The 26,487-nt window shown below is 39.1% G+C and overlaps 1 protein-coding gene across 3 annotated transcripts in view; it reads left to right on the forward strand.

Moving 5' to 3' along the window:
• The window catches only part of LOC134499168 (microtubule cross-linking factor 3-like), a 30,729-nt gene extending 16,450 nt beyond the window's left edge, over window positions 1-14,279 (forward strand). The window contains exons 5-9 of one of the 3 annotated variants that reach the window (XR_010068099.1): window positions 621-1,799; window positions 4,552-4,721; window positions 7,401-7,495; window positions 9,184-9,514; window positions 12,803-14,279. Coding sequence is in view for 1 of the 3 variants with exons in the window: in XM_063305774.1 (XP_063161844.1) it covers window positions 621-1,799; window positions 4,371-4,481 (1,290 nt within the window). In the remaining 2 variants the exon portion in view is untranslated. Of the gene's footprint in view, window positions 1-620; window positions 1,800-4,370; window positions 4,722-7,400; window positions 7,496-9,183; window positions 9,515-12,802 lie in introns of those variants that run through there. The other 2 variants (XR_010068098.1, XM_063305774.1) reach the window with 2 other exon arrangements.
• Window positions 14,280-26,487: the final 12,208 nt, after the last annotated feature.

A 26,487-nucleotide genomic window follows, 5' to 3' on the forward strand; every position in this document is an offset into this window, starting at 1 on the left:
AAATAATTGTCAAAATCTCAGTTATTCCGCATGGGTGCTTTCCTGATACTATATTTTAAGTACATTATAACATATAAATCATAATGTATAAATCACAAATATGAATGTTTTATCAAAAAGGTCTTTGATAAAACAAAGTTTTATCAAAAATCTCAGTTATTCCGCATGGGTGCTTTCCTGATACTATATTTTAAGTACATTATAATATATAAATCATAATGTATAAATCACAAATATGAATGTTTTATCAAAAAGGTCTTTGTGTGTGTGTTTATATCTGTAGTTATTCCTTCCTGTTAAAGTGTAAAATCTGCTTTATTTGTTTTCAATATTGTTGAGCGTTATTAAATGCTGTTGAATAGGTTTTTAACTGAGAACATATTGTAAGGCTGATCCCAAATGCCTGGCAGATTTGTTGGAATATTGTGCTTTTGCGGCATGTTCAGTATTGAAAATATGGATCAGATGAATTTTGCCTCCTCTAAAATTCATTGAAAAACTCAGATTGGGGTTTTGGAACCTTCGTTATTATAAATATCATTGGTTTTCTTTTTTAGTTGCCAAGTAGGGTTCGTACGTATATATAAAATAACTACTGATTTTTCCCCCCCTTTTATAAGGAGGATAATGAAGATCTGAAATGCCAGCTGCAGTTTGTCAAAGAGGAAGCGGCCCTAATGAGGAAAAAGTTGGCCAAAATAGACAAGGAAAAGGATAGATTTGAACATGACCTGCAGAAGTATAGGTCATTATATGGTGACTTAGATAGTCCCTTACCAAAAGGGGAAGCTGGAGGCCCACCCACCACAAGAGAAGCAGAACTCAAACTTCGTCTGAGATTAGTAGAGGAAGAAGCCAATATCCTGGGGAGGAAAATAGTGGAACTGGAAGTAGAAAACAGAGGGCTGAAGGCAGAACTTGATGACTTAAGAGGAGACGATTTCTCAGGGGCAGCCAATCCCCTAATGGGGGAGCAGAATGAATCTCTCTCAGAGTTACGACAGCATCTGCAGCTAGTTGAGGATGAAACTGAACTCTTGAGAAGAAACCTGGCTGATGTAGAAGAGCAAAATAAGCGCATCACAGCAGAGCTGAACAAATATAAATACAAGACTGGGACCCATGATACTTCAAGGCATCATGACAATGCCAAGACTGAGGCGTTGCAAGAAGAGCTCAAAGCCGCCCGCCTGCAGATCAATGAACTCAGTGGCAAAGTTATGCAACTTCAGTATGAGAACAGAGTCCTGATGTCCAACATGCAGCGCTATGATCTGGCCTCACATCTGGGAATCCGAGGCAGCCCCAGGGATAGTGATGCTGAAAGTGATACAGGGAAAAAAGAAAGCGATGATGATTCGCGTCCTCCCCACCGCAAAAGAGAAGGGCCTATTGGTGGGGAAAGTGACTCAGAGGAGGTCCGCAATATCCGCTGCTTGACCCCTACGAGATCCTTCTATCCAACAACACCTGCAGGGTGGCAAAAAAGCTTCACGGACCGTCAGCAAATGAAGGATATTCGCTGTGAGGCAGAACGCTTGGGCAAGACGATAGACCGCCTGATTTCAGACACAAGCACTATCATAACTGAAGCAAGAATTTATGTGGCCAACGGGGACCTGTTTAGACTTATGGATGATGAGGATGATGGCAGTAGAATACGGGAGCACGAACTTCTTTATCGGATCAATGCCCAGATGAAGGCCTTTAGGAAAGAGCTCCAAGCTTTTATTGACAGACTAGAAATTCCAAAGTCTTCAGATGATCGAAGTACAGATGAACCTTTGTCAGTGAGTCAGGTAGATTTTTACTTTGTAAGCCATCTAGGTAAAAAAAAAAGTTCTGCCTGAGATATTGCAAGAATATTTGATACCCATTTTCTTTTCAATCTTAGATAATAGGAATGGCAGAAGGAGCAGCTTAATGGAAGTTTCTGTGGTTTAATGGAAAAGGCTAGGTAGTGGTTTGCAGCCTAGTCCTAATTTGTTACTAAGGGCTGTATCAGGTTGGTATCATGGCTTGGCATAATTGGGCACCTGCCAAGACCCATGGTCTTACTGTGGATCCATTAGCAAAAGCTCTCTGGCTTTTATTGTTGGGTCTCTTCACTCTTGCCATGATTCAGTTGTTTTTCACCTCTTATTCAGGGTAGGCAAATGATGGTTATAAGAAGAGGGAGAGCTGCTTTCCAGCAGTCCCTCTGGCAAAAAAAGCATGCAATGGGAGGAAGAAGAGAAAGGGGAGGAACAGTCATGCAGATGGGACGTAAAAGTGTGGGGATGGACAGGACTCAAGTAGCCTTGCCTTTGGGCCTTCCAAAATGTGTAGCCTATACTAAGCCTGTAAAAGCAAAATATAATTAATTGAAGGAAAATAACCACTGAAAGCCATTGAGAGGGAAAGAAATCTTTTGCATATATTTTTCATGGGAATAATCATGGTAAACTGCTGATGCACTTGATAAGGAGAGGGCTCAGCTAAAAAATTATGCTGAGAGAGTGTGTCTGCAGGCAGAACTGCTCCTTTAGGTCTTGTTCAATTCCAAAATATGACCTCTGTAGGACAAAAATTATGTATTGAAGATTGAGAGAATCATTGCACAATAAAATCAAGGAAGTAACATAGCATAGAAGTGATTACATGCAATTGAACATCCAAGGAGAGCCTCATATTTGTACTTGTTTAAAATTATGCATTCTCTGCCTTTTCCTGTAGGAATTCAAGGTGGTTGTAAATTTCAAAGATAAACACTCTGCATTTGAACAGTAAATATTAAAATATGCAGCTGCATTGCAAATTGCTATGGGACTTTTAAAATAGGAAACATTATACATTTTCAAAAAATAAATGTTACAGCAGAGGCCAGTAGTTTTTTTAGACACAATTGCAGGATTTGGCACAATGCACCAAAAAAGGGTTTGTTAAATTGAAAAATATCAGAAATGTTAAATTGAATTTTTAAAAAAATAGCCAAAATCTTGCCTGATCTTAGTATTCTTCAGTGTGGTATCACAAAATTTGGCTATCTCATAAGAATTTGACCATTTTAAGGATTTGTTTGTACTTTTAACCTAAAGGGATCCCAAAAATTCATTCATTTATTCATGACTTTTTTTTTTGCCAGAAGATATAATGAATAATGTTTTTTTAAAAAATCCTAGGCAGGTTAATGGAGGACAGCCTATCAATGACCACCCATGTTTAGAAGTAATATACTGGCATGGCAAAAAGAATGGGGAAGGAGACTAAGATCCAGGCCATATTATAGGATTGTGTGATAGTGTCAGGTGCTCCCCCAAAAGTTTCCCTCTCCTGCCTTACGGCATGATACAACTGTCATTAACTTTTCATTATTTTAATAGTCACCACCCATTATTTATATTTAAAGCTTGTGTGTATAATGGAATAGTGGACCTAAGCGCATTTATGGTATGAGATGAAGCAAGATGAAGCAAGTGCCCCATTCTGACAGCCTTTCCCTCTGAAAAATAGTAGAATACCATGGGATCTAGCAATGTCCCAGGGGGATGTCAAAACAGTAAAGATGGTGGTCTCAGCAGTGGTCAAAGCCCCACCCGTTTGTATTTGGGTGTGAAAAGGGGCAGATGTTTGATTGCACTACTGTGTCAGCCATCTCGACTTTTTTGATGTGCACCCCCCCCCCCAATGCTGCTGATGGAATCTGCAACAGGTTATATATTATATATATTATTAATATATATATATATAATCTGGAACAGATTTTATATATATATTAGCATCTGCAAAGTAAGTGGCTGCAAATTCAGGCTTAATGTAACCCCAGATCAAGAGGTTTCCATTTGGTGGTGGTTTAAAAGCTCACAATGGGGTGTTTGATGAAGAAGTATTTTAGTCCCTGCCTTAGTAGAATAAAGGGTGATATATCAAATGCTGGTGGTCCATCAATGAAACAGAAATAGAGTTGGGAGATTATCTGGAGTAGATTTGGGCGGTATCTAGGGGCCCAAGGCAGAGCAAGTAGACCAAGAGGAATTCCCATTACATAAGAAAAATCCAGACATAGCTCTGTCACTATAATGCTGTTTTCTCTATGCAAGTTAAGTAGATGGTAATGAAATCTCACATTAGCATGAAAGTACTGTGTAGTCAATCTAGGCCCAAGAAAGTCATGTTTAAGGAGAACTTTTGGAAAAAATTATTTCTAAGTTAAAAGCAATTACAACGTTACTTTTTTCTTCTAAAAAACGAATCCACCCTGAAGCTAACTGGACCTGGCAAACAAAGCTTTGCAATATAAGCCTCCATTTGCATATTTTTTTTCTCTTGAAATGTTAATTTTGTTGTGCGATTAACGTAGTATTATCTTGTTTCTGTATTTACTTTCCCAGATGTTCCAGCCTATCATTTTACTTATTCTCATCCTTGTCTTATTTTCATCCCTTTCTTATGCAACAATATTTAAACTTGTCTTCCTTTTCACACTGTTTTTTGTGCTGTAGATCTTTTCATCATTTTACCATTCATTGTAGCATTATTATCAGTTTATTTTATTTTGTCCATCCTCCCAAGATAAAAAGTGCAAGAGCTGTAGTTTCTGTAGCAATCGCTGCTGTAAAAACACTGAAGACTATTTGTTTGAAAGCAATGGGAACAACCCTTACATTCCAAAATGTGGATCATAAAAGAAGTGAAAACCAAAAATCCCCACCACCGAATCTGAATTCTGCTTATGAGGAAAGGTAGGAATATGAAAAGCAGATCTTTATTCTTTAATAAATTCTTCTTTTAAGTAATGCTTAGATGAAATGTGATGAAAATCTCACTTTTTTTTGCAGAACTGAAAGCCAGTTCTAGAATAGAAATACTGCATATCCATCACACCTCCCTGAATGCAAATATATATGTTTTTCTGCATATATAAGAGATACTGTAATGATACTGTACAGAACAGAGTCTGTGGATGTAAAGAAAAATTACACAATATTTTCACTTGATTTCTTTCCTGACAGTTGATAAGCACAATTAAAATATTGTACTAGGATTGGGGAAACCCAAATTTAATTCACCTTCCACCATGACAGCTGACTGGGTGACTTTGGGCCAGTCTCACTATCTTTCACCCAGCAGTCTAGCGGTGGGAAAAAATAGGTGGCAATAGGCTCTGTATATTGCCTTGAGCACCTGGAGGTAAGGTGGGGTATGAATCAACCAACCAAATAAAATGCAAAAAGATCTGAAGAATGGCATTTGGGAGTTAATATACAACTCCCTAGCCTGGGATCATCCGGCGCATTAAGTGATCTAATATTTTATTGGCGAATGGAGATTAGTTTTAGGTTTGATGATATGAGGGTATTTGTCATGAGTAATGATGGCGAGCAGGAAGGGGCTCCCATCCAGGGTGGAAAACGCATGCGTAGTACTGAGGAATTAAGCAGCCATTCAAAGAGAGACAGATCAGGCCCGCCTTAGCTTTTGGGGTTTATATGTCTGGGTTTTTCCCACGCTTATTCAGTTTGTTAGGATTCTGTTTATGTAGCAGTGATAAACACTAGAGAACTACTCGTCTCAGTGTGATTCTCACTGTTAGGACAGTATTTATTTTATTTTTATTTATTATTCACATTTCTTTTACCACCCATCTTCCCCCAAGAGGGGGAGTATGAAATATCAGAAGTACAATACTTATTTTTGGGAACCTGAACTTCCCAAAGTTCTGAAGCCATAGGAAAAAGCTGCATTCCTCCATCCCAGAAAAATATTTGGAATAAGCTAAACTAATTTTGCTATGTAAACAACATGAATAATTTAATTGGTATAATTATAATACATGTAAGGAGGAATCTTATGCATGCATCCCACTGTCACAACGCAAGTTTGGCATATAGGACCCAAGTAGCTAAGACATTTGTTGCAACATTGCAGTACACATTTCATCATTGGTCCCCTTGCCAGCACTTACGACTGTGCTTCCCCCTCCACTCCCTAAAGCAGCCAGTTCTGAAGATGTCCAAAAGGGTGATCTAAATTGCTTGCCTGCTGTCGCTGGCATGGAATGGTCCCAATGTGTGGCATGATGAAGTGAGCGCTTCTTTTGATCTTCAGTGTCAAGGCCTGACAAAGCTTTTCTGCTTAATTTAAAATAGAATAAACAGTAAGCAACAGAGCACTATAGTAATAAATGCAAATAATCAAATAGAAGGCTGTATTAAGGAAGCTTTTTGTAACTACGAAGTAAGTTTTGTGCACTGTGGAATCTTCTTCCCCCAGAGGTGAGGTCGGCCTCATCGCTCCTGAGCTTCCAAAGGTCCCTCAAGACCTGGTTGTGCCAGCAGGCCTGGGGACCCCAGGGGACGGGTGAACTAGGGAGGTGGCTCCATTATTATTAACATCCCTTTGTCTACTATTTTCTTATCTCTGTTTTAGTTCTGTTTTTACAGTTTTTAATGGTTAATAGTTATTTTTAAAATAATTATTAGATAATGATTATGGTAATTCTTGTTTTATATATCTACTGTTTTATTGGATTGTTGTATGCCACCCAGAGTCACTTTTCCTGAGAGGGGTGGCCATGTAAATTAGATTAATAAATAAAAATAAAAGTTAGAGGCTGGTTCTAAAGCTAGCCTCATGTAGCTCTTATAAAAAGCCAGGATGCTTGGATTAAAAGTCAGTTGCAGAGGCTTACTGAGAATTCTGTGGTTTATACTAATGTATACATTTTAAAACTCTGAATCTTAATATTTACATTACAAGATAGAATTATATTTGAAAACAAGTGTTCTAAACTATGTAGAGATCAAAGCAATTTTGTTTTTTATACATTAATCCAGCTGTTTAAATTCTGTTGATAAAGCTGGTAGTGGGCAGCTGTAGGAGACTTAAAATATGGTTATTACATCGTCAGAGTTGCCCCTCACTTTTAGATAATCCCTCTTCCAAATGATAATGAGGTGGAATCCCTCTGTTCTAGCCATACATAGAATTTATGCACATAAGTATTAATACAATTTTGTGAGCTTGGTAAGTTAGTATTATGCCTATTGGAGTTCAATGATATTTGATAGATGTTCTTCTCTATAGAAAAAAATATTTGAACACTTTTGTATGTATAAATGGTTCTTTAAAAAATATGAAAGAACATTACCAGTGTGACATTACTTCTGGAAATGAAAAAGAGTAGGTTTAAGTACAAAACTTAAAATATTTTAAATATGAAGTTAAAATAATACATATTTACAAGAATTTATTGAAAAATACTCTGAAATCCTTCTCTGTGTATCCACATTACATGGAAATCAGCTGCTGGGACAATGTTTTGATTTCCCCCCCTTTTTGTGGTACATTGCAGAGTTGATACAATAGGATTAAATGAGATTTTCCTAGTGGAAAAACTGATAACTTTCTTTTCTTTGAAGACCCTGTCTTTTCCAGAACTGGAAGCCCCATGCCTTTCCTACTACTTTATGTTTGGGTTGAAATGTTTCTGAAGGGATTCTTCACATACTTAAAGGTAGGTTTATAGTTTATTTTTATTTTAAATCTAACTATCTTCTTAAAGAAGGATATAATATTTTCAAAATGACATAGACAGAAAAATCATTTCTATCTCTCTTGTTTTCTTTTCCATAATGGTCTAAGGGGACTGTTTTGTTTTGTTTTTAAAAGAATGATTAACATGATTTTCTCCAGCCTAATGCCTTCCAGATGTATTGGATTCAGCTCTCCAAAATGTTTGGCCAGTTAGCCAGCTGATCAGATCCCTGATCTGAATCTGTTGACAGCACATTATTTTATACACTTGATTTTCTACCTACAAACTGAATTTTACAATGTATACTCAAAGGTGACATAAATGTGTGATTGGGATGCTGCAAATCCTTCCACCCTTCCCCAGCCTTCCAAGATCTGATTGAGAGTTGTCTTAGTCATCCATTATTGTTAATCTCTGTTACAATATCTATCTGGTTTATAACAAATTGCCAGACACTTCTTCTAGTTGCCTTCTGTGGAATTGTATGTATAGTTTTGTGCAGAAAGTGGGAACTAAACTGAAAATCTAATTCTGTACAGCATTTTTTTCAAATTGTTTTAGTGAAGAGGGAAATGATAGATCCTTCCTTTCCTTCCTTCCTTCCTTCCTTGATGTGTATATTGCCAGCCTTAAAACAATCTCAGGAGTTTACAGCCATGAAAATACAAAGTCGTCTACTAGAGCAACAAGTGTGGCATCCATCCAGTGTCCAAGCCTGAACCTTGACTGAAAGGGATCCAGATAACCTTTTCCATCTCGAATAGCCTACAACTAATACCCTTCCATCTTCTCCAAAACCTTCTCTAAAATGGGAAGATTGAAGATATTTGTCTAACATGGTTGGATCAAGAGATAGTCTCTTCTGAAGTGGATGGTAAATCCCCCCAAAAGCATTTACCATCTCCAGAATCAACTACTCAAGCACACTCTGGTTGCCCAAGGAATTGAGTAGGGTATGGCTTCAGCCTACAGATGTCTGAGTTCAGAAGAGGAAAAATCTTCATACACACCCTCACATTTATGCATCTACCAGGATTCCTTAGGCAAGAGCGTTTTGTGTGTGTGTGTGTGCTCTGGTTATATGTATAGAAATGCGTAAGAAGTCCATTCCTAAACTACAGTTGAAGGAAATGTTGTATGAGGGAAGACTGATAAAGAAGAGGCTGAGATTCTTTATAGAATTTATCCAATATAATTTTGGAACTGTGCACTCTATCTATTTGAGCATTTGGGGCAAAATCAGTGATCTATTCATATGTATCAATAGTCAGATTTTAGCTCCAGGAAATCCATAAATTGTATTCTTTGGAAAGTCAGATAAGAACAAGACACATTTTGCTACCCCATTGAAATTCTCTGTGCAGTGTCTGCGAGTTTCTAAGAGGTTATTGAGGTGAAGGAAGGTTTGTTGGACACGTAGGTTTAGGGGATGATTTTCAGACATTATTCCAGCAGTGATAGGTTGAAACATAGGCAGCATATTCGAATTACATTGCTTGTTTTCTGAAAATAAGGCCAGAAACATTTAGCTTTATAGCATTTACAGAAGATATGTCACAGATTATTCAGTCCATCAATGATTTTAAACTTTGTTGTCCAACTTTGCTGGTTTTTTGGACTTGTAAAATCTAATTGTTCTTCGCTTTTTAATTTTTTTTTCTTTCCAGTGTTACCAGAAGGCGAAGGAGAGTAATAGATGAATATCGTTTGAAAATAAGGCTGTGCATATAGCAAGGCCCAGCAGCAGTCTGCATATTTCAGCTTCAGTGTGATGTGCCTTACCAGGTCAGAATCACTGTTCACCAGGAATATAAAGTTTTAGGGAAGGGGAGGGGAGGGGAGCAAGGCCACAAAAAATGAAGGAAATCCATGTGAAGGAAAGCTCATCCTTTGAGAGTTGCAAAATATCCAGAAGGTCTCAGAAGTGAGGATATTGTGAGTGAATGGGTGTTTCACTGATGGTAATCCAAGAGTCAACCTGTAACCTATTATATATCGGTTTGTGTGTGTGTGTGTGTGTGTGTGTTTCACATATGCAATAATAGACTTACACAAATATGAAAATAATATTATTAGTTAAGTTAATGGTTTACCTTTTGAATAAAAATGCAGCATAAAGAATAGCAATAAGAATAGATTTTTATTCCACTTTACCTGCTGAAGAGATTTAAAGTGGCTTAAAGATACCCAGTGAACACTTGTGACCAAATGTGGATTTCTTAGAAACAGAGAATTGGAAGGCACCTCAGGGTCATCTAGTCCAATCTCTGGCTTGGTGCAGGATCCACTAGGGAATTTCTGACAAATGATGATCCAGCCTCTGTTTGAAGACCTCTAGCAAGGGAGAATTCACTACTTCATGTAATAGCCTGTTCCATTGGTTGATAGCTTGTAAAGTTAAGCTTCACCTGAAGTCCAGCCAAAGCTTGCTTTCTCAAAGCTGTAACTCACTAGTCCTAGTCCTGCCCTTTTCTGTGTAGCAGCCTTTCAGATACTTGAAGACTGCTGTAATATCTCCCCTCGCTCATCTTTTCTGTAAGCTAAACATATCAACTATTCCTCATAAGGCTTGGTTTCAACAATCTTCACTATCTTGCTCCAAATTGTCATTGTCCTGTTCCAGTACTGTGTCAGAACAGGACACAGTATTCCAAACGGGATCTGATCAGGGCACAGTGGAGTGGAACTGTGACTTCCTGTGATCCAGACTCTGTGCTCCTGTTAGTGCACCCCAGGGTAGTATTTGCCTTTTTGGTAGCTACATCACACAGCTTTTGTTTCTTAGATCCTAATATAACACTGTTCCACACTAGTTAAAAAAAAGTAGAAGATTTAGACACTAAATACATGTCAGATTGAATGTGGTAACCTAGTAGATCAGTGCCCACAGGAACCTCTTTTGAAACTTAACAGGCTAAGTCATCAAATGACAATTTTAAAAAAAAGTTTGGTATTAAAAAAAAAGGAAAAATGGCATATTAAAAAGCAAAACAGGACCTCTAGTGTCAACTTTATTTGCAGGAATGTATCTGGTGCCCAAATAGGCCTTATCAAGCCTCCTTAAACATGCTGTCTCACAATTTACAAACCATGGGTTTTCACAAAGCCAGACCATAGGATGAGGAAAATGCCTGCCCCTTGAGGAGCCCAGTGCTGTTCTGAAACATGCTTGGCTGCTCAGAAAGAAATATAAACCTAGGTAGAAGACAACATCCAACAGGGTAAAAGGACTAAGCCGATGGCTTAGAATTCCTGTCAGTACAGGTAGTCCTCATGTTACGATGATAATTGGGACTGGGATTTCTGTTGCTAAGTGATGCAGTTGTAAAGCGCAATGTCATGTGACCACATTGCTTAGTGACGGCAATCCTGGCACTCCCTGTTGCCGTTGCTAATCCGATTCCCACTGGTCGTTAGGCAAGGACCCACCCCAATTCAAGCCATTCCCGGCTTGGTCCCTCCCAGCCCCAAGCCTTGGTAAGGTAAAGGACTGCCTCCTCTTCAACTCCCCCACCTGCCTATCTTCTCTCTGCCCTTTTGGCCGCCTCTGCCAGCCTTGCCACCCTGTGCTCTGCTTGTCCTGCCGCCCTGCACTCTCTGGCCCTGCTGCTCCCAGCTGACCTTCACCGTCTTCTTCCTGTTGATGAGGTTCACCTGGCCTGGCCCTATGCAAGGCAGCTGCTGACTACGCCATGCCTCCTTCCCAAGGCCACTTCCACTGTTCTCCAAATAATGCACGCCATTCTCCTGATGCTTTGGAAAGCATCTCAGGCCTGTCAAAGCATCATGAGAATGGCATACACAATTTGGAGAACAGCAGGCCCAGCATTCTTGTGAGTTTTTAGAAGGCCTCAGAAGCCTTCTGAAGCATTAGGAGAATGGTGCATGCAATTTGGAGAATGGCAGGTGCAGCCTTCTTGTGAAGTTTTAGAAGGCCTCAGAAGTCTTCCGAAGCATCATGAGAGCAGCACATGCTATTTGGAGAACAGCCTGAACAGCCTTGGAAAGAAGGCCTGGCATGGCCAGCATAGGGCCAGGCTAGGTGCACCTCAGCAGCAGAAGGAAGACGGCGAAGGGCAGCTGGGTGTGGCAGGGCCTGTGGAGTGCAGGGTGGTGGGGGCAGCTGGGGCTTTGTGCTGGGGTGGCTGGCCATGGTGCTGGGCTTGAGGCAGTATTTCTCAGCAGCAGCAGTGGCGCTGGGGCTGGCTGAGACCGCTGAAGGCCTTGAGCCTCTACTTCAGCCCCAGCACTGTTGCTGCTGCTGAGGAGTGCCACTGTTCAGGGCAGCCAAAAGGGTAGAGATGGGGGTGGGGGAGATAGGTGGGATGGAGGAGGTGAAGTGCTCCTGTAGTTGTAAGTGCAGGTGGGCTGCCAGGCAACCAAATTTTGATCACAGGGGTGCTGCAATGGCTGTAACTTCAGGGACCAGGCGTAAGTACCATTTGTTCAGCACTGCCGTAACTTCAAAGGGTTGCTGAATGAATGGTTCTAACTCAAGGATTACCTATATTCAAAGTACTTTCGGTTCAGAACCACGGAGAGCAGACTTGCACCTACTGTATGTGCACAAACAATTTACCCCAGAATTAGTTTGATATTCTTTTATGGTTGAAAAGAAGGCCTAATCTCTCTACAGCTTCTGGATGGAGGTGGGGAATTGTGCTGTCCTGATGTTGAATCCAATATGGATGGGGCAGGATCAGGTATTGGTTCTCTTTTATCTCCAGAGCTGCTGACAGTGTTTTTTGGGCCATGCTACTTGGAGGATTCTAGACCTTTTCACATTAGTCTGCATCAGAAATGGCCTTTCTGATTCAGATTAATTTCTGGTGTTACTATATATCCTGCCATATTCTCAACCAGAAGTGGGATGAGAATTGTCCCCCTCTAATTCTAAGTAGCTGGATAATAGTTGAATCAGTCTTCCTTTAAATGTTTGTTTGTTTGTTTACAACTTGCTGATAGACCAGTGCAGTAATAAAAACCATCAAAAAATAGTTCACTCTGAAACCTGCTTGGAGAAACATTATTTAATGCATATTGGCTGTATATAACGACAAGGTCATTTAACACTACATGAAAGCTTCTGGAATGTTTTGTATCTTCCTTACATACCATGCACTTATTTTTTGCATTGTACCTATTTTTGTCTTAATGTAAACATATAATTGGTTTTCTAAAAGCAGAGCAATTATTTGCTGAAGGGCTGATCAGCAAAGCTGATAACTGTTCTAATGCTGTTCCATCAATGTTTCTGAGGGGTTTTATTTTATCTTTTTCACTCAGGTGATCACATTTGCATTGGAGGTTCCTAAACTGGCTAAATGGGAATGGTGCATCTTGGCCAGCATGACCAGCAGATGCTTGCTTTCTATATGGGCTTCCGGATTGCTATCAGTGCCACCTGCTATGAGAAGAATAACTCTGAAGGAACTCCCTTGAACTTTTGCTGAGGGATCTCAGTGAAGCTGGGTTTAGTGATTTTGTGAAAGCTTCATACTAGCAGTGGTAAACCTTTCTTTTCCATGGCCACAACCAATTCTGTGCTGGACCATAATCAGTTCACTTTTTGACATGCTGGAGAAATGATGTTGATTCTTAGATCAGCCTTCCAGTCTTCAGTGTTTTTATCAATGAGAGAAGGACACCCCTCCCATCACGCATATATATAGATATTTATAGCTCATGGCAAATTTTCCTTTAAATGACATGCTAAGGTTCGTCTCCTCCATCCATTTTTTTAAAAATTAAATAATGTATAATTCTGTATATTCTGATTTTTCCCACAAACAGCAGGAAGAAATGCTGTGTGCATGATCATGTGTTCATAGGTGCATGTGTTGGAATAGGAAGTATTACTAGTCTGTATTTAGACGAGACAAACTTAGTACTAGTATTGATGCTGAAATTAGACATGCCTATATGCAGGCATACACATATACAAACAAAAACTTTTGTGGTTTACTTTCTTTGAAAATATGTAGCTCTGGCAACAGATAATTCCAAAATACCTTTTACAGGTTTCACAGGTCCACTATTTGATATAAAAGAATGAACATAGGCATTTTTCTAACTGCAACAACAGGGAAAAGGCATTCACATAATATGTACTACTTAGCTCAGTGGATTGGTTTCTCATTTGTGCTTAATGCTCTTTTCCTCTTCTTTACAATGCTAGGTCAAAGTGAGCTGTGCATATTTTTCTGACTTCACTAATCTACTATTTATAACTGCACTTGCCTTTTTCAGTGCACAGACATTTGTTAAAATGATCACCTCTCTTATCATTCTGCCACTCACGGTAATCCAGCTTAGAGACTGGACTTCAGTGGAATTACTGTCCAGCAACACTGTTAAACAGAGGAGAAAGAACCAGACCCTCATCTGTACAACATCCTAGGGCATAAATAAAGCTTTTAAGAAAATGCAGGCCTTCTGGTAACACTTACCTTGTGTCATGCCATGTTAGCGTCCCTGCCAAGTGTATTTAGTGATATGGAGATGCTCATTGAGAGCACGCATTGTAACAAAGTCCAGATGTGAAAGAAGATGAACCATGTGACATGGGGTGGGATGGGATAGGAATTTGATAGACGGATGCTATTTTGTAGGGACTGTTTCATTGGTCCTGTGAAGTTTTTTTTCTGTGTTTAAACTGTTTTTAAAACAACCTCCTTAAAGTACTGTCTTTTAAAATGGTGCCCAAGAAATATATGGTGACTTACCCTTACCTGGTGATGTCCAGGTGTGCGTGTTAATTTCTGTAATTAATTAATTAATTCTGTAATTAAACAGTCAGCACAGCCTTGTATTGAAGTCCAAAATATTTGGAAGTTGCCAGATAGAAGGCTGGTGTATATAGCTAATACGAAAGTTTCTCAGATGTCAAAGGTTCACTCTGCTGGATTTGTTGCCATTCTTCTTCTGGTCCTGATGATCAGCAGCTGTCAGGACACAAGCTGAATCTATTTTAAACAAAAACAAAATAGGAAGTGCTTGGTGGAATACAGGGCTGTATTCTTCCATGTGAATCTGTTTTTATTTTTGCTTTTTTAAGCTGCTACCTGACTTCTAGTGGTCAGGTTAATCATATACATTCTTCTCATTGAAACAGCTTTTGTGATTGGATAGCTTTGCTTTTGAATTGTGCCTAATATATGTTTGGGGTGCCCGGATTCCAGACTCACTCTCTGTGTGATTGTTTTAATATAGTATGTGTATAGCCTGATTGATTTTCCCTCCCAACAGTCTAAATGAAATATAGATCCTATTGAGGTGCCTGGCTAAGTCATGAAATGGGCCCTCTTCCACCTCTGAATTCTCATCCCTTTGGAATTTCGTAGGAGGAAGGAGCAGACAGTATTCAGCTAGCCTCTTTAAAATATTCCATCTCAAGAGCAAGAGAATAGGCCTACTGTATGTGTATTAAATCAAAACTTCTCTGCTGCTGTAATCCACATTTCATGCCAACACAAGCTAAATTCTGCAATCTGTAAAATTTATATGAGTTAAGCAAATTTGCCTATCTTTCGTATTTTATTTTGTTTCTGCTGTTCATGGGAAGGAACAAAGAATGGGGCTTTGTTTTCTAACCATTATAAATACTATTCCACCTTGTACTGTTACAAAAGTTGTAAATTTTTATTAACAGTTCCTTGCAAATCCAATGCTAACTCTCTCCCCTAAATGATTAGAAACATTACTGTCTTTTAGTTAAAGGAAAGCAAGATTTTCAAGATGCTGACTTTTGTATACCTGGCCAGTTTCTGCAGACACATGGTATAATCAAAGGGCTGGTTCATACAGCAGACTAAACCATCATATATTTTGCTTGGTTTAAGGTATTGAGTGAATTCAGCTATTATTGTTTGAAATGATGGCTTATTGTGTTTTACAAATCCAAATAATTGTAGGGTATTTTTTTTTTTTAGAAATCATGGCTAAGCAAACCATGTCTTAGCAGGAAGTCTAGCCATAGTCACAAAATACATTCCATTCTGGGCAGAAGAAAACATTGGGCAATATTTGGCAAATACTCTGAATGGCAAATAAATGTAGATTGAAAAGAAAGTGACCCTTATGAAAGAAATCTGAGGGAGTCTGGTCACACCTTTTCCAACTAACAATTTTTATTAACAAGAATAAGCTTTGTGAGCTGCAGCTTGTTTCATCAGATGCATAAAGTGGCAAGACTGATGTAGTAAATCCTAATATAATTCTAATTGGGGTGAAGGAAGGGAGGGGAAGACAGGCTGGGACAAGAGACATCAAACACAATGTTTTTTTTAACACATTGCAGTGGTTAACTGATAAGGTATTAGTAAGCTGTGCAATTTGCATCTGCATAACCAGCCTGTCTTCCCCTCCCTATCTCACCCTAATTTAAATCCTACATCAGTCTAGCTACTCTATGCTTCTAATGAAGTGAACCACAGCTCATGAAACCTTATGCCGTTTAATAACATTTGTTAATCAGAAAAGTCACTACCAGACTCCTCCTGATTTTTTGCCACCATAGGCTAATACGGTTCTTTTTCTACAGTGTTCATGTGAAAATATATTGAGTAGTTTGGTCATACAGAGAGATTGAATGAGATTTGAACTTCAAAGCAAATATGTGAAGGAATGAATAAATTGAGAGGAAGGGAATGTCTGAGAAAGTCATGGTTGTGATGTTGATGAGATCTTCATGAAGATGAGAAAAGTATAAGGAGCAAGGGTGATACATAAGTGAATAGAAACAAGGATGGTTTGCAAAGACAGAAAGTCTGGAATGGTATAGTGACTTGTCAAGAAAAAAAAAACTTATCACTAGTTTTTATTTGGTTACTATTTCTTACTCCTTTTCTGAATTTGTAGTAATATTGTTTACCCTGAAATTAAACACTGTGATGGGTGTACATGGTAGACATTTCCTGATACTTTGGGCAAAGTAACATAATTGATAGTAGCAATGTAGCAACCATACCTATAGCTAATACTGGTATCTGAAAAGGGAGGACATTTATAAGAATTAGCTGGTTGGTTTCTTGAGCCTCCTTGACAACCTCATGTTTATAATCAGTGAATATTATTTGTGATGAGAAGCTTCCCCGAGAACTGAAGGAAGAATAACAGAGTCCTATATAAGTTTGTTCAAGTAAAACACACTGAATTCCACTGAATGTGACTTATTCCCAGGTAATCCTCTGAAGAGCAATTTGGGAATAATGCCAGCAGAATGCAGTTAGATGTACTGCTGAGTAAATGTGAATAGAATTCCATTGTGAAATTCTAGAATAATATTTAAAGGCTAATACAATTTCCTCCTGTCTAGTGAATAATTATCAGTCACTGAAGGACCCACTCTCATTCTCTCCCATATCTGCAATGCCATCGATCTTCATTAGCAAAGCTGAGCAATGCCTTTCAGAGATCTTTGAGTAGACTAATCTTTAGATGTGTTGGAACTATGATGCTCAGAATTTCCTGCCATCCTTTGCATTGTGGCCTCAGCATGTGTGAAAAACATCAAGTGGGAGAAAGTTGTTGTAGACAATAGTCTATAGTCACTTATAGCTTGATATGTGATTGCTTCATATCTTATATTATTGATGGACTTGTGTAAAAATTATTGTGCACGTGTGTAACATGAAGTGAGCCATGATTTTTGTTTTTCCATTTTTCTGGGACAAAATCTTCCAAGTATCAAACCTAACCAGCCTGTTACAAAATAGATACAATATGGATTATTCCTTGTTTTCCTCTACTGTAAGACTTCTTGTCTTGAAACCAACAATACCTGAAATGTTACTGTAGTCAAAATACTGGTGCCTAATATACTCAAAGTATGACTTACTTAATTCTCTTTATGTGTGCATCATGCTAAAACAGAACACTTTTATATTATTCCAACATGCAGTTTTAAGTGACTTGAGGTTAAGTTTTAGCCACTTTTTTGCTGACAGTGAACGCTGTGTTTCTAATACTGCTGTGGCCTGCAAGAGTTCATCAGATGAAACTGTTACCACTAGGTGAGTGCAATGATGGGAAAACTTCCATCTTCTGGATTTTTTCCTGTGATGAAGCTGTTAAAAGCACAACACTATAAGGAAAAATATGTTACCCACTCTAGCCCAATATTATTTAGATACCTGAATTATAAGTGACTAAAGTTGCTACAGTTTTGAAGGGAGCGAATTGCCTATTAACTCAATGACTGTCACTTGATATTGGAGTTAGAATTAGCAAAACCTTCTCCAGACTTTGAAGCATTCCATCGGGTATTTCTGATTTTGTCCATCAAAAAGGAACGGATCACAGTGGAGATGAAAAAACTCATGGACAACCTTGGGAGAAGAGTAGCTGTCAGATGTTTCCAGGGTCTTGACAAGCTACTGCTGATTTGAACTAAGTAATTATTTGAAGAGGAGCTTGGCGATATTGGTGAGAAATTAACCAATATTGCTTGCCTACCTTGCATTTACTAAGCCCTTGTGGAGGCTTCCTCAGATCCAGTTTCCTGCAACCTTTTATTTGGAATGAACAGCACTCGGTAAAGTGGAGTGTACTTCCAAGAAAATAGAGATAAGCACTCTTATGTCTTATGGGTGCTTGAAAATAAACCCTATTGAAAAATGTAGGATTTGGGTACATATTTCTAGCAGGAGTCCCTTATGGTAGAGACCCCTTTGCCATCCCATATCTTGGAAGGATTACAGTGTGCCTCTTTTATCAACCTCATAATCATGTAATAAAGGTTTTCCAATGCCTTGCTTTTCAGATGTGCCATGGTGTTTTACCTGCCTATTGAAATCTAATGTGGTTTGCAAACCTGTATGAAAATGAAGTGTACTATTTAAGCAGCAGTATCTTTTGCTGTTTCCTCAGGCTCAGCAGATCAACCTGCCTATTTTTCTGCATCGCATGGCAATGTTTGTTTGTTTGTTTGTTTATCAAATTTGTCACCGCCCATCTCCTCCGACCAGAGGGACTCTGGGCGGTTTACAATATAGAATAAATATACAATAAAAATTCTAATAAATATACGATAAAATTCTAATAAAATCCCATTAAAACTAAAACAATTGCTTAACTACCCCAGCTCATAAAATCCAGATGGCTATGGTCTCATTCAGTTGTTGTATAGGAGGGGCACTTTAAGGCACTAGCCAACCCCAAGTATGTTGATTCTCTTCCCTGCCCCAAGCCCAGTGGCAGAGCCAGGTCTTCAACTTCCTCTGGAAGGCTAGGGAGGGGCTAGTTCACCTCCAGGGGCAAGGTGTTCCAAAGGGCGGGTGCTACTGCCGAGAAGGCCCGCCTCCTGGACCCCGCCAGATGGAATTCTCTTACCGACGGGGTTGTTACTAGTTTTTCCATTGATGCAACAGCTTTCTTGACAAGGGGTAAATGTCCAGGTAACAGGAAAATCACAAGGTTCCCCCTCCCTCCAGGCAACATGTATTTATTCCTCAATAATTCATTTTCTGGCCAATTCTCTGGTTCAGTGTGTATGACCTTCTCTACTAATATTGGAGAAAAAGATCCATTTAACTTTTTTTAAGGTAGTTGTTGAAGACACCTACCCTTTATCTCTGTGATGCATGTAATTTTCATAGAGGTTTTCCAGAAGTAAATAAAATCCTATTTAAAAAATTGTTCTGGCCATTTGAGTTCCCAATGATAGCCAATTCAGATTCTTTTGCAAATCATTGGAACTGGGGCTGAAGCATTTATTGGAGTTGGTGGATAATGACTAGGGATTATTCAGCTGTCTATCAATACTAGATTGCTTTGCAGAATTACTGTAACTGGTGATTTTTCAACTACAGAACTCTTTGTACTGCTGCTGGCCCAAATTTGGGTTCTTATTTAAGGTTTGAAAACTCCAAATAATGATTTTCATGAAATAAGAACTATGTTTTCTTTTGAGATAGAAACCTTACTGTCCAATAGTGTCCAGTGTTAGGTTTCTCAATTATTTGCACTTATAATGCCCACTGCATGAGGAGACCAAAGTGATGGAAAGGAGGAGAGTCAGTATTTAGGTAACAGTAAAAATTAGCAGTTGCAGTTCAATCATAGTTGTAACTACATTCCCTGGTTAAGAACTCATACCATTGCTGTTCGCACAATGTGCTTAATCTGACTACTGAAAGAAATGGCGAACCAAAGATGGCTCTGCTAAAAGTGGAGCTGACAACCGCAGCAGAATGAAGAGATTTGTCTCTTTTATAAAAAGAAAAAGGAAGAAGGGTGTTTCACGTGAATGTTAAAGGTTTTGCGGGGGTGTGCAGGAGCATTCCAGTTTACACACTTCAGGTCCTGCTGAATTTCTGTTAGCCAGCTGTACCAAATTGTAGGCATTCTTGTGGCTGTCAGCAAGGAGTATGGTAGCTGATGCAACAGTCTGCCTGCTCACACAAAAAAAGCCATTGACAAAAATCACTCTTGAACAAACTCAGCAGCCATTGGATAAGAGGACAGGTGCTCTCATAGGATATGAATCTAAGCACAGAAGGGGGAGAGAGGAATGAAGAGTTTTCAAATTGGAGAGGTTCAAACTGGGGATTCCCAGGATTCATTGTTGTGAGCAATACTTTTTAATACAATTTATACATTTTTTATAATACTTGTAAGGTTATGACAGCCAAAAGATCAGCAACAGAAGTGAGTGCATGTTTAAAAATTAAGTTTTATGATTACATAAATATATCTTAATATTATGTATTTGTTTAAAACTTTGCTAGTGCTTCACTCATTCTTGACCTTTAATTTACCTTGAAACATGTATTATGTATGCGATAGACAGTATCACAAAATTTATCAACATTATAGGAAATGCTCAGTAGTTGCTTTTGCAAAAGGCAAGATACATAGCAAAATCCCAGCCTGGCTGACTCCTTAAAATCACGTCATTGTCTCTAGAAAGATAAAGTGTACATGTCCATAAAATGGTCGCCCATTTATAACCCATTCCTTCCTCTAGGCCTGCTAGCACAAAGATTAGATAAATTTTAAACAGGTATTAAAAAGATGGAATGACAAGCTCTACCATGACCAGCCTAGATTCTAACCAAAGAGTTGTATTGAAGACACATTTGCAAACAGCAAAGCAGACCTTAAAAACAATATTTAAGGGGCCAGATTTACAACAATAGGGACGCGGTGGCGCTGCGGGTTAAACCGCTGAGCTGTCAATCGGAAGGTCGGCGGTTCGAAACCGCGCGGCGGGGTGAGCTCCCGTTGTTAATCCCAGCTCCTGCTCACCTAGCAGTTCGAAAACATGCAAATGTGAGTAGATCAATAGGTACCGCTTCGGCGGGAAGGTAACGGCGTTCCGAGTCGTCATGCTGGCCACATGACCCGGAAGTGTCTATGACAACGCCGGCTCCAAGGCTTAGAAACGGAGATGAGCACCGCCCCCTAGAGTCGGATTCGACTGGACTTTACGTCAAGGGAAACCTTTACCTTTACCTTAGATTTACAACAGGAGCAGATCTGTGCTCTGTAAATCACTGTTGTTTCACCAGCTTTTAAAATGGTTGGAAAATAATGCCCATAATTTGTAGAAAAAGACAGTGATTGTGGCCACACTTACTTAAACACATTCTACTGAATATTTAACATGGGCCTTCTCTACTTGGGTAACTACCCCTGGAAAAATTGGGGCACCTGTGTGATTTAAGTGTCTTCGTTGGCCATCTATGTTTTGATTTCCTCCCCATAAAATTATCTGTGTGTGTGTGTGTATGATTGAATGACAATTTCTCAATTTTGCAAAGGGAAGAAAATCTAAAGTTCTTCTCATTCCAAGCAGGGACTCTGGAAAGATGATTGTGTCACCCGCATAGGGCAGGTCTGAAAGGGCCTTCAGAATAAGTGAATAAGATGATAGATCACCAGCAAGCTAAGATGAAAAGAAAAAGAATGGGGTTGTCAAAATGAAGCCCTGAATTGCCTTTTCCATTCAGACAGTTTTTCCTGAAGATTACACTTGACCCTGAAATAGGAATCTTCACAGAGTTGGGGGAATCAACAAATGGAATCATTTGCCAATTGAGGATTGTTCTGATTTCTTCCGAAGCCTGTCTTTGGGCAACACAGAGCAGATTTAAAATTCACAGATACCCTCATCAGAAGGGAAAGGGATATTTCTCAGCCAAGGAAAATTGGCTCTTGAAAACTCCTTAATCTGGCCTGTAATCAGTTTGCTTCCCTGCCAGAATATTTTCATTTTCTAGCCACTTTAGTAAATGACATTTAGTTGGCAAATTAGAATAAGAAGGCTGATCAGTCTGTAATTGACCAGGTTCAGTTTATTCCCTTTTTAATAAAGTGGAATAATGAGCACACTTTTGAAATCTGTGCTGTACAATCTTTCTGGGTGAGCAGCATGCAAGACTAGGGGTCCACCAACTGGCTATTTTATTTTTGCGATTTGAGATTTCAGAAACCATTACTGGTGTGGCCTGTCTAGAAGACCTCCACATGGGTTTAGGCGGTGCCATATCAAATTCTGCAGTAAAGATAGAGTAAAAATATACCTCCTTCAGTCCGGACATGCATGGCTGGTTGGGTCTCCAGCCTGCAATTATCAAGACTACAAAAACTATATATCCACTAGATGGCATCAAAGAGCTAGAATTTTTGTTTGCTTGTTTCCATTTGTTGGTTTTGGTTTTATAATTGTTACTGCTTATAATATAGAAAAGAAAATAACAAAAATGTAACATGCTTAAATAATCAATGGATAAAGAAAGGATGAATGTAATTATGCACAAATAATGCATTTTTGTTGAAAGCCAAAAATGCAAAGGGTCTGAAAGCCCCAGTACTAAAAGTCAAATAGCACAGTGAAAAAATGGGACTAAAATTAAATATAAAGAAGACCAAATGAATGACAACAGGTACAACAACCAGACTTAGAATTGACAGTGAAGATATCGAAGTGGTAGATAGTTTCTGCCTTTTAGTATCAACCATCAACAGTAAAGGAACAAGCAGTCAAGAAATAATGCCACAGACTAGCACTTGGTAAAGGAGCTATGAAGGCTCTAGAAAAGATACTCAAATGCCGTGATGTGTCTACACCTGCAAAGATCAGAATTTGGCTTGCCTCAGTTCATGATATGGCCTGTGACACTCTATAGAAGTGAAAGGTGGACTTTAAAGAAGCCTGATAGGAGGAGTATTGACACCTTTGAACTTTGGTGTTGTCGAAGACTCCTGAAAATACCAAAGACAACCAAGAAAGCAAAGAGATGGATCACTGAACAAATCAACCCAGAGTTCTTACTCAAGACACAAATGACCAGGGTTAAATGATCCTACTTCAGACCCATCATGCGAAGACCCAGCTCTCTGGAAAAGGCTCTAATGCTGAGAAAGGTGGAAGGAAAGACAAGAGGATGACCAACAGCAAGGTGGATGAACTTGGTTACAGTGGCAATAGGTGCACCATTGGGAGACTTGAAAGAACATGTTAAGGATAGATCATCGTGGAGAAGATCTATGTGGTTGCCTGGAGTCGAAAACAACTTGAAGGCACATAATCAAAATCAATCACTGCATTTTTGTATACTGCATATCACAAACCTCCATTTTTAAACAATGACCACATGGAAGGGTATTGAACTGACTTTTTTTTTCATCAATATAAATGAAACTCATAGGTTGGAAATGAACACATTCCATCAATCCAAAATGTAAAACTATGTGAGAGTCATTCCATCAATATGAAATAATATTTTTAAACTACAGTTCATGCCTAGTAAATCCAGACTTCTTTATGTTGTTAAATACATTTTTGCTATATAGCTGAATGTTACATAATGTCTATAAACCTTATTTCTCTTCACAGCACCTGACTAAACTTTTATTAGCCAAAAAAGGACCACCATGGAGCAGGCCCAAAACCTATTTGACTATGTTTCCTCCATCACTGCCCACTTCCCAGAGATTGAGGTTGACATCCAGCCCAAATCAGAAAAGAATTGTTTGTTGAATTAAATGCAACTTAAGGCCATAAGCAGCAAAGAAGCAGAGGGGGCATGGGAAGCATTTCAGAAGGGACCCTCCCTAGTTTTCCAGAGAGTAAAAGGAAATGAAGGGAGGAATACTTTCAGACTTGCAAGATTGATGTTAGCCCTTCAAGGTAGTCCAGACAAGAAGCACATCTAGGAGTACTAGCTCTATCTTTATTGTAAGGTTGCATTAACATAATCTTGCAAGACTGAAAGTATTCCCCCTCTCCTTTCCTTTTACTCTCTGGAAAACTAGGAAAGGTTCCTTCTGAAACGCTTCCCATTCCCTCTCTGCTTCTGTGGACTGAGATACCTTTTGCATGATGGTTGTCTGGTCTGTGGCTCTTCCTCCTTTCCCAAGGTCATTCCCACATACCTTTATAATATATTATCCATCTATTTATACAACTTAACAGGCATTAACAAAGATCATGTCATTTGGAGTGACATTCATCCTGACAACATTAATTCTTCCCCAAAGTCTCATATGCATTTTAGCCATCTACTGATGTCAAGAATAATCAGAGACAGGCAATTTAGAAATTTGTACCTCTTCAGATTTGGAATTAAACAGGCCAATGTTTCTGAAATCAAATTAATATAAGAAGGGATAATGGACATCTTTGATAAGTTCCATGAAATATCGTGACAAATAAACAAATAATCAAGTTTGTAATAACCTTGTCTGGTGGATTAGAAGGAACTAATTTATTCAACGAGGCATCATTATAAAGCTTCAACAGCATAGGAACAAACCAAAATCAATCTGAACCAGGAGGTTTACTACTTTTTGTTGCTGTAAAGCATCAGTTAATTCTTGAAGTGATAAAGATGCAACTAAATAGAAAGCTTGGTCAGGTGTTACTCTTCAGAATATTTACTTTATTGAATAATTACTTCATCCAAGACCTTAATTACTTCATCCAAGACTTCTGAATCTGGGTTATAAAGTCAGGTATAAACACTTTTTAAAATTTAAATTCATTAGCAAACAAAGAGAAAGAAAATACACTTCAAGTATTTGGCATACCTGCTAAATTATAAGGCAAGCTAAATTATGCTATCTCCTCCCAAACTGAGAAGTGAGTTTGTAAATCAGGATCAACTTTTTTCTGCATTCTAATGATCAGATTTTTGCAGCCCCAATACGGTAGTCAAAGTTACCCCTCTAATTACTTGCCAGAAAAAAGCTTTTTTTTTTTTTCCACTGGGGCTGCTGAAACCAACCACTTCTTGGAAAGACATCTTTCTTTTTCCGTTGGATTAATGCTTTCTAGTGCTTTTTCAGCAACCACAGGGCAAGTGATAGGGTAGACTGCTTGAGTGATTGGTTGATGGTAGTCTATATAACTGTCCATTAAGGCATTTCCTGATAATTTATTTCCTTGGTCAAACCAAGGTTTGGAATTAGCAATTCACATCCAGGACTTCTCTGCACATCATCACATAAAAGATAATTTCAAATGTTCTATTAAGGGATTATTTTCAACTAAATCATCCCCTAATGGAACACTTTAAAGTAGGATATGGTAGATTTGACTCCATGAAGTGCTTTGTGGTTGAGAAACTTTGGTTAAGATAAGAAAATATTATTATTGCAAAAAGAAGCTTTCAGACTTTTCAACTGGACATATTTCAATGAAAAAAGTCTAGCTGAGAAATGTTTGCATAATACTTTTTAATAAAAGCACTATTATGAGAAATAAAATATTTATTAAAAATATTACCCCATATAACTGAAGTAGAGGATTGAAAAGTGTATTTAAATTTTGTAAAATGTCTGTGCTAGTAAGATAAAATATCACCCCACATAAAAGAGATGACCGGAAGAAGTTAACTCTGAGACTGTAAATGGGAAATTTGGGTTATAAGCATTCATATCAGAACATTTATTTTGGAATATATATACTCTGTGTGGGTGGGTATATATATATACCCACACACACACACACATATACACATACAGTATATATATATGTATATATGTATATATGTATATATATACAGACACACACACACACCTGTATTCTCATTTCAGATAATTTACTTGCTGTATTGGTCAGTCTGCTGTACCTGCCTTTGTCATATGAACATATTATTATTTTGTATTATGGTGGTACTGTCATGCGCTGCCTACCTCCGAGTAATACTCAGACGCTGATTCTGTGAAACAGGCTCTGATTTATTCGCAGTGTAGGTACAGTATAGGAAAAAAGCTGAGAGTGACAGGAGCGCGCCGGTGCGGGGTTTAAATACCCCGCGCCGGTCAGCGCCCCCTCACTCGCGGTTACGTCACCCCCCCTTTGTCCAACACGCTGTCCTGCCGGTAGGTGAGGGGTTGCGAGGCCCCGCTGGCGTTCCGGGATCGCCCATCATCGGTTTCCCTATTCCTCCGGTGATTGCTGTCAGCTGGGCGATCTCCGTTGCGTTAGCGCTAACAGCTTGGGTGTGCCTCGCGATCCGTTTAGCCATTGTCTCTTGTCCTTCAGTCTTTGTAAGTTGATGGCTACTTATCTTGAGCCCCTTCCCCTGTTTCCTTGTTATTGTCATGTGTGCCATTGCGCTGATGTCTTCAGCTCAACGGCACTCATGACATACTGCCCCCTGTCCGAATAGTGCCCCCCCCCCGGTTTTCTGGTTTTTACCAGGGAGCTGTCAAAATGGTTTCTTTTTTTTTTTTTTTTAATTTCCCGCCGGAGTGTTTTTCGCCCCTCCCTTTGTTCCGCCCTCTACCACGTGTCTCTCTAGGGTGTGTTCTTAGTGCGCATGCCAAGGTCACACCCTGGGCGTGCGCATGCTCCGGCCACACCCTGTTTGTTTGGCTCAGTTCGACGAGGAGAGAGGCGTGGCTGGTCGGGTGCTTATCAGCTCCAGGTAGGGCCCTTCTTTTTTATTCTGAGTGCGTCGCCTTTGTTATGTGTGCTCCTGGGCGTTGCCCCCAGGATGCACTATTGACTTGCTTGCCAC

The sequence above is a fragment of the Candoia aspera genome, chromosome 1, assembly GCF_035149785.1.
Source record: "Candoia aspera isolate rCanAsp1 chromosome 1, rCanAsp1.hap2, whole genome shotgun sequence".
In the NCBI taxonomy this organism is placed as follows: domain Eukaryota; kingdom Metazoa; phylum Chordata; class Lepidosauria; order Squamata; family Boidae; genus Candoia; species Candoia aspera.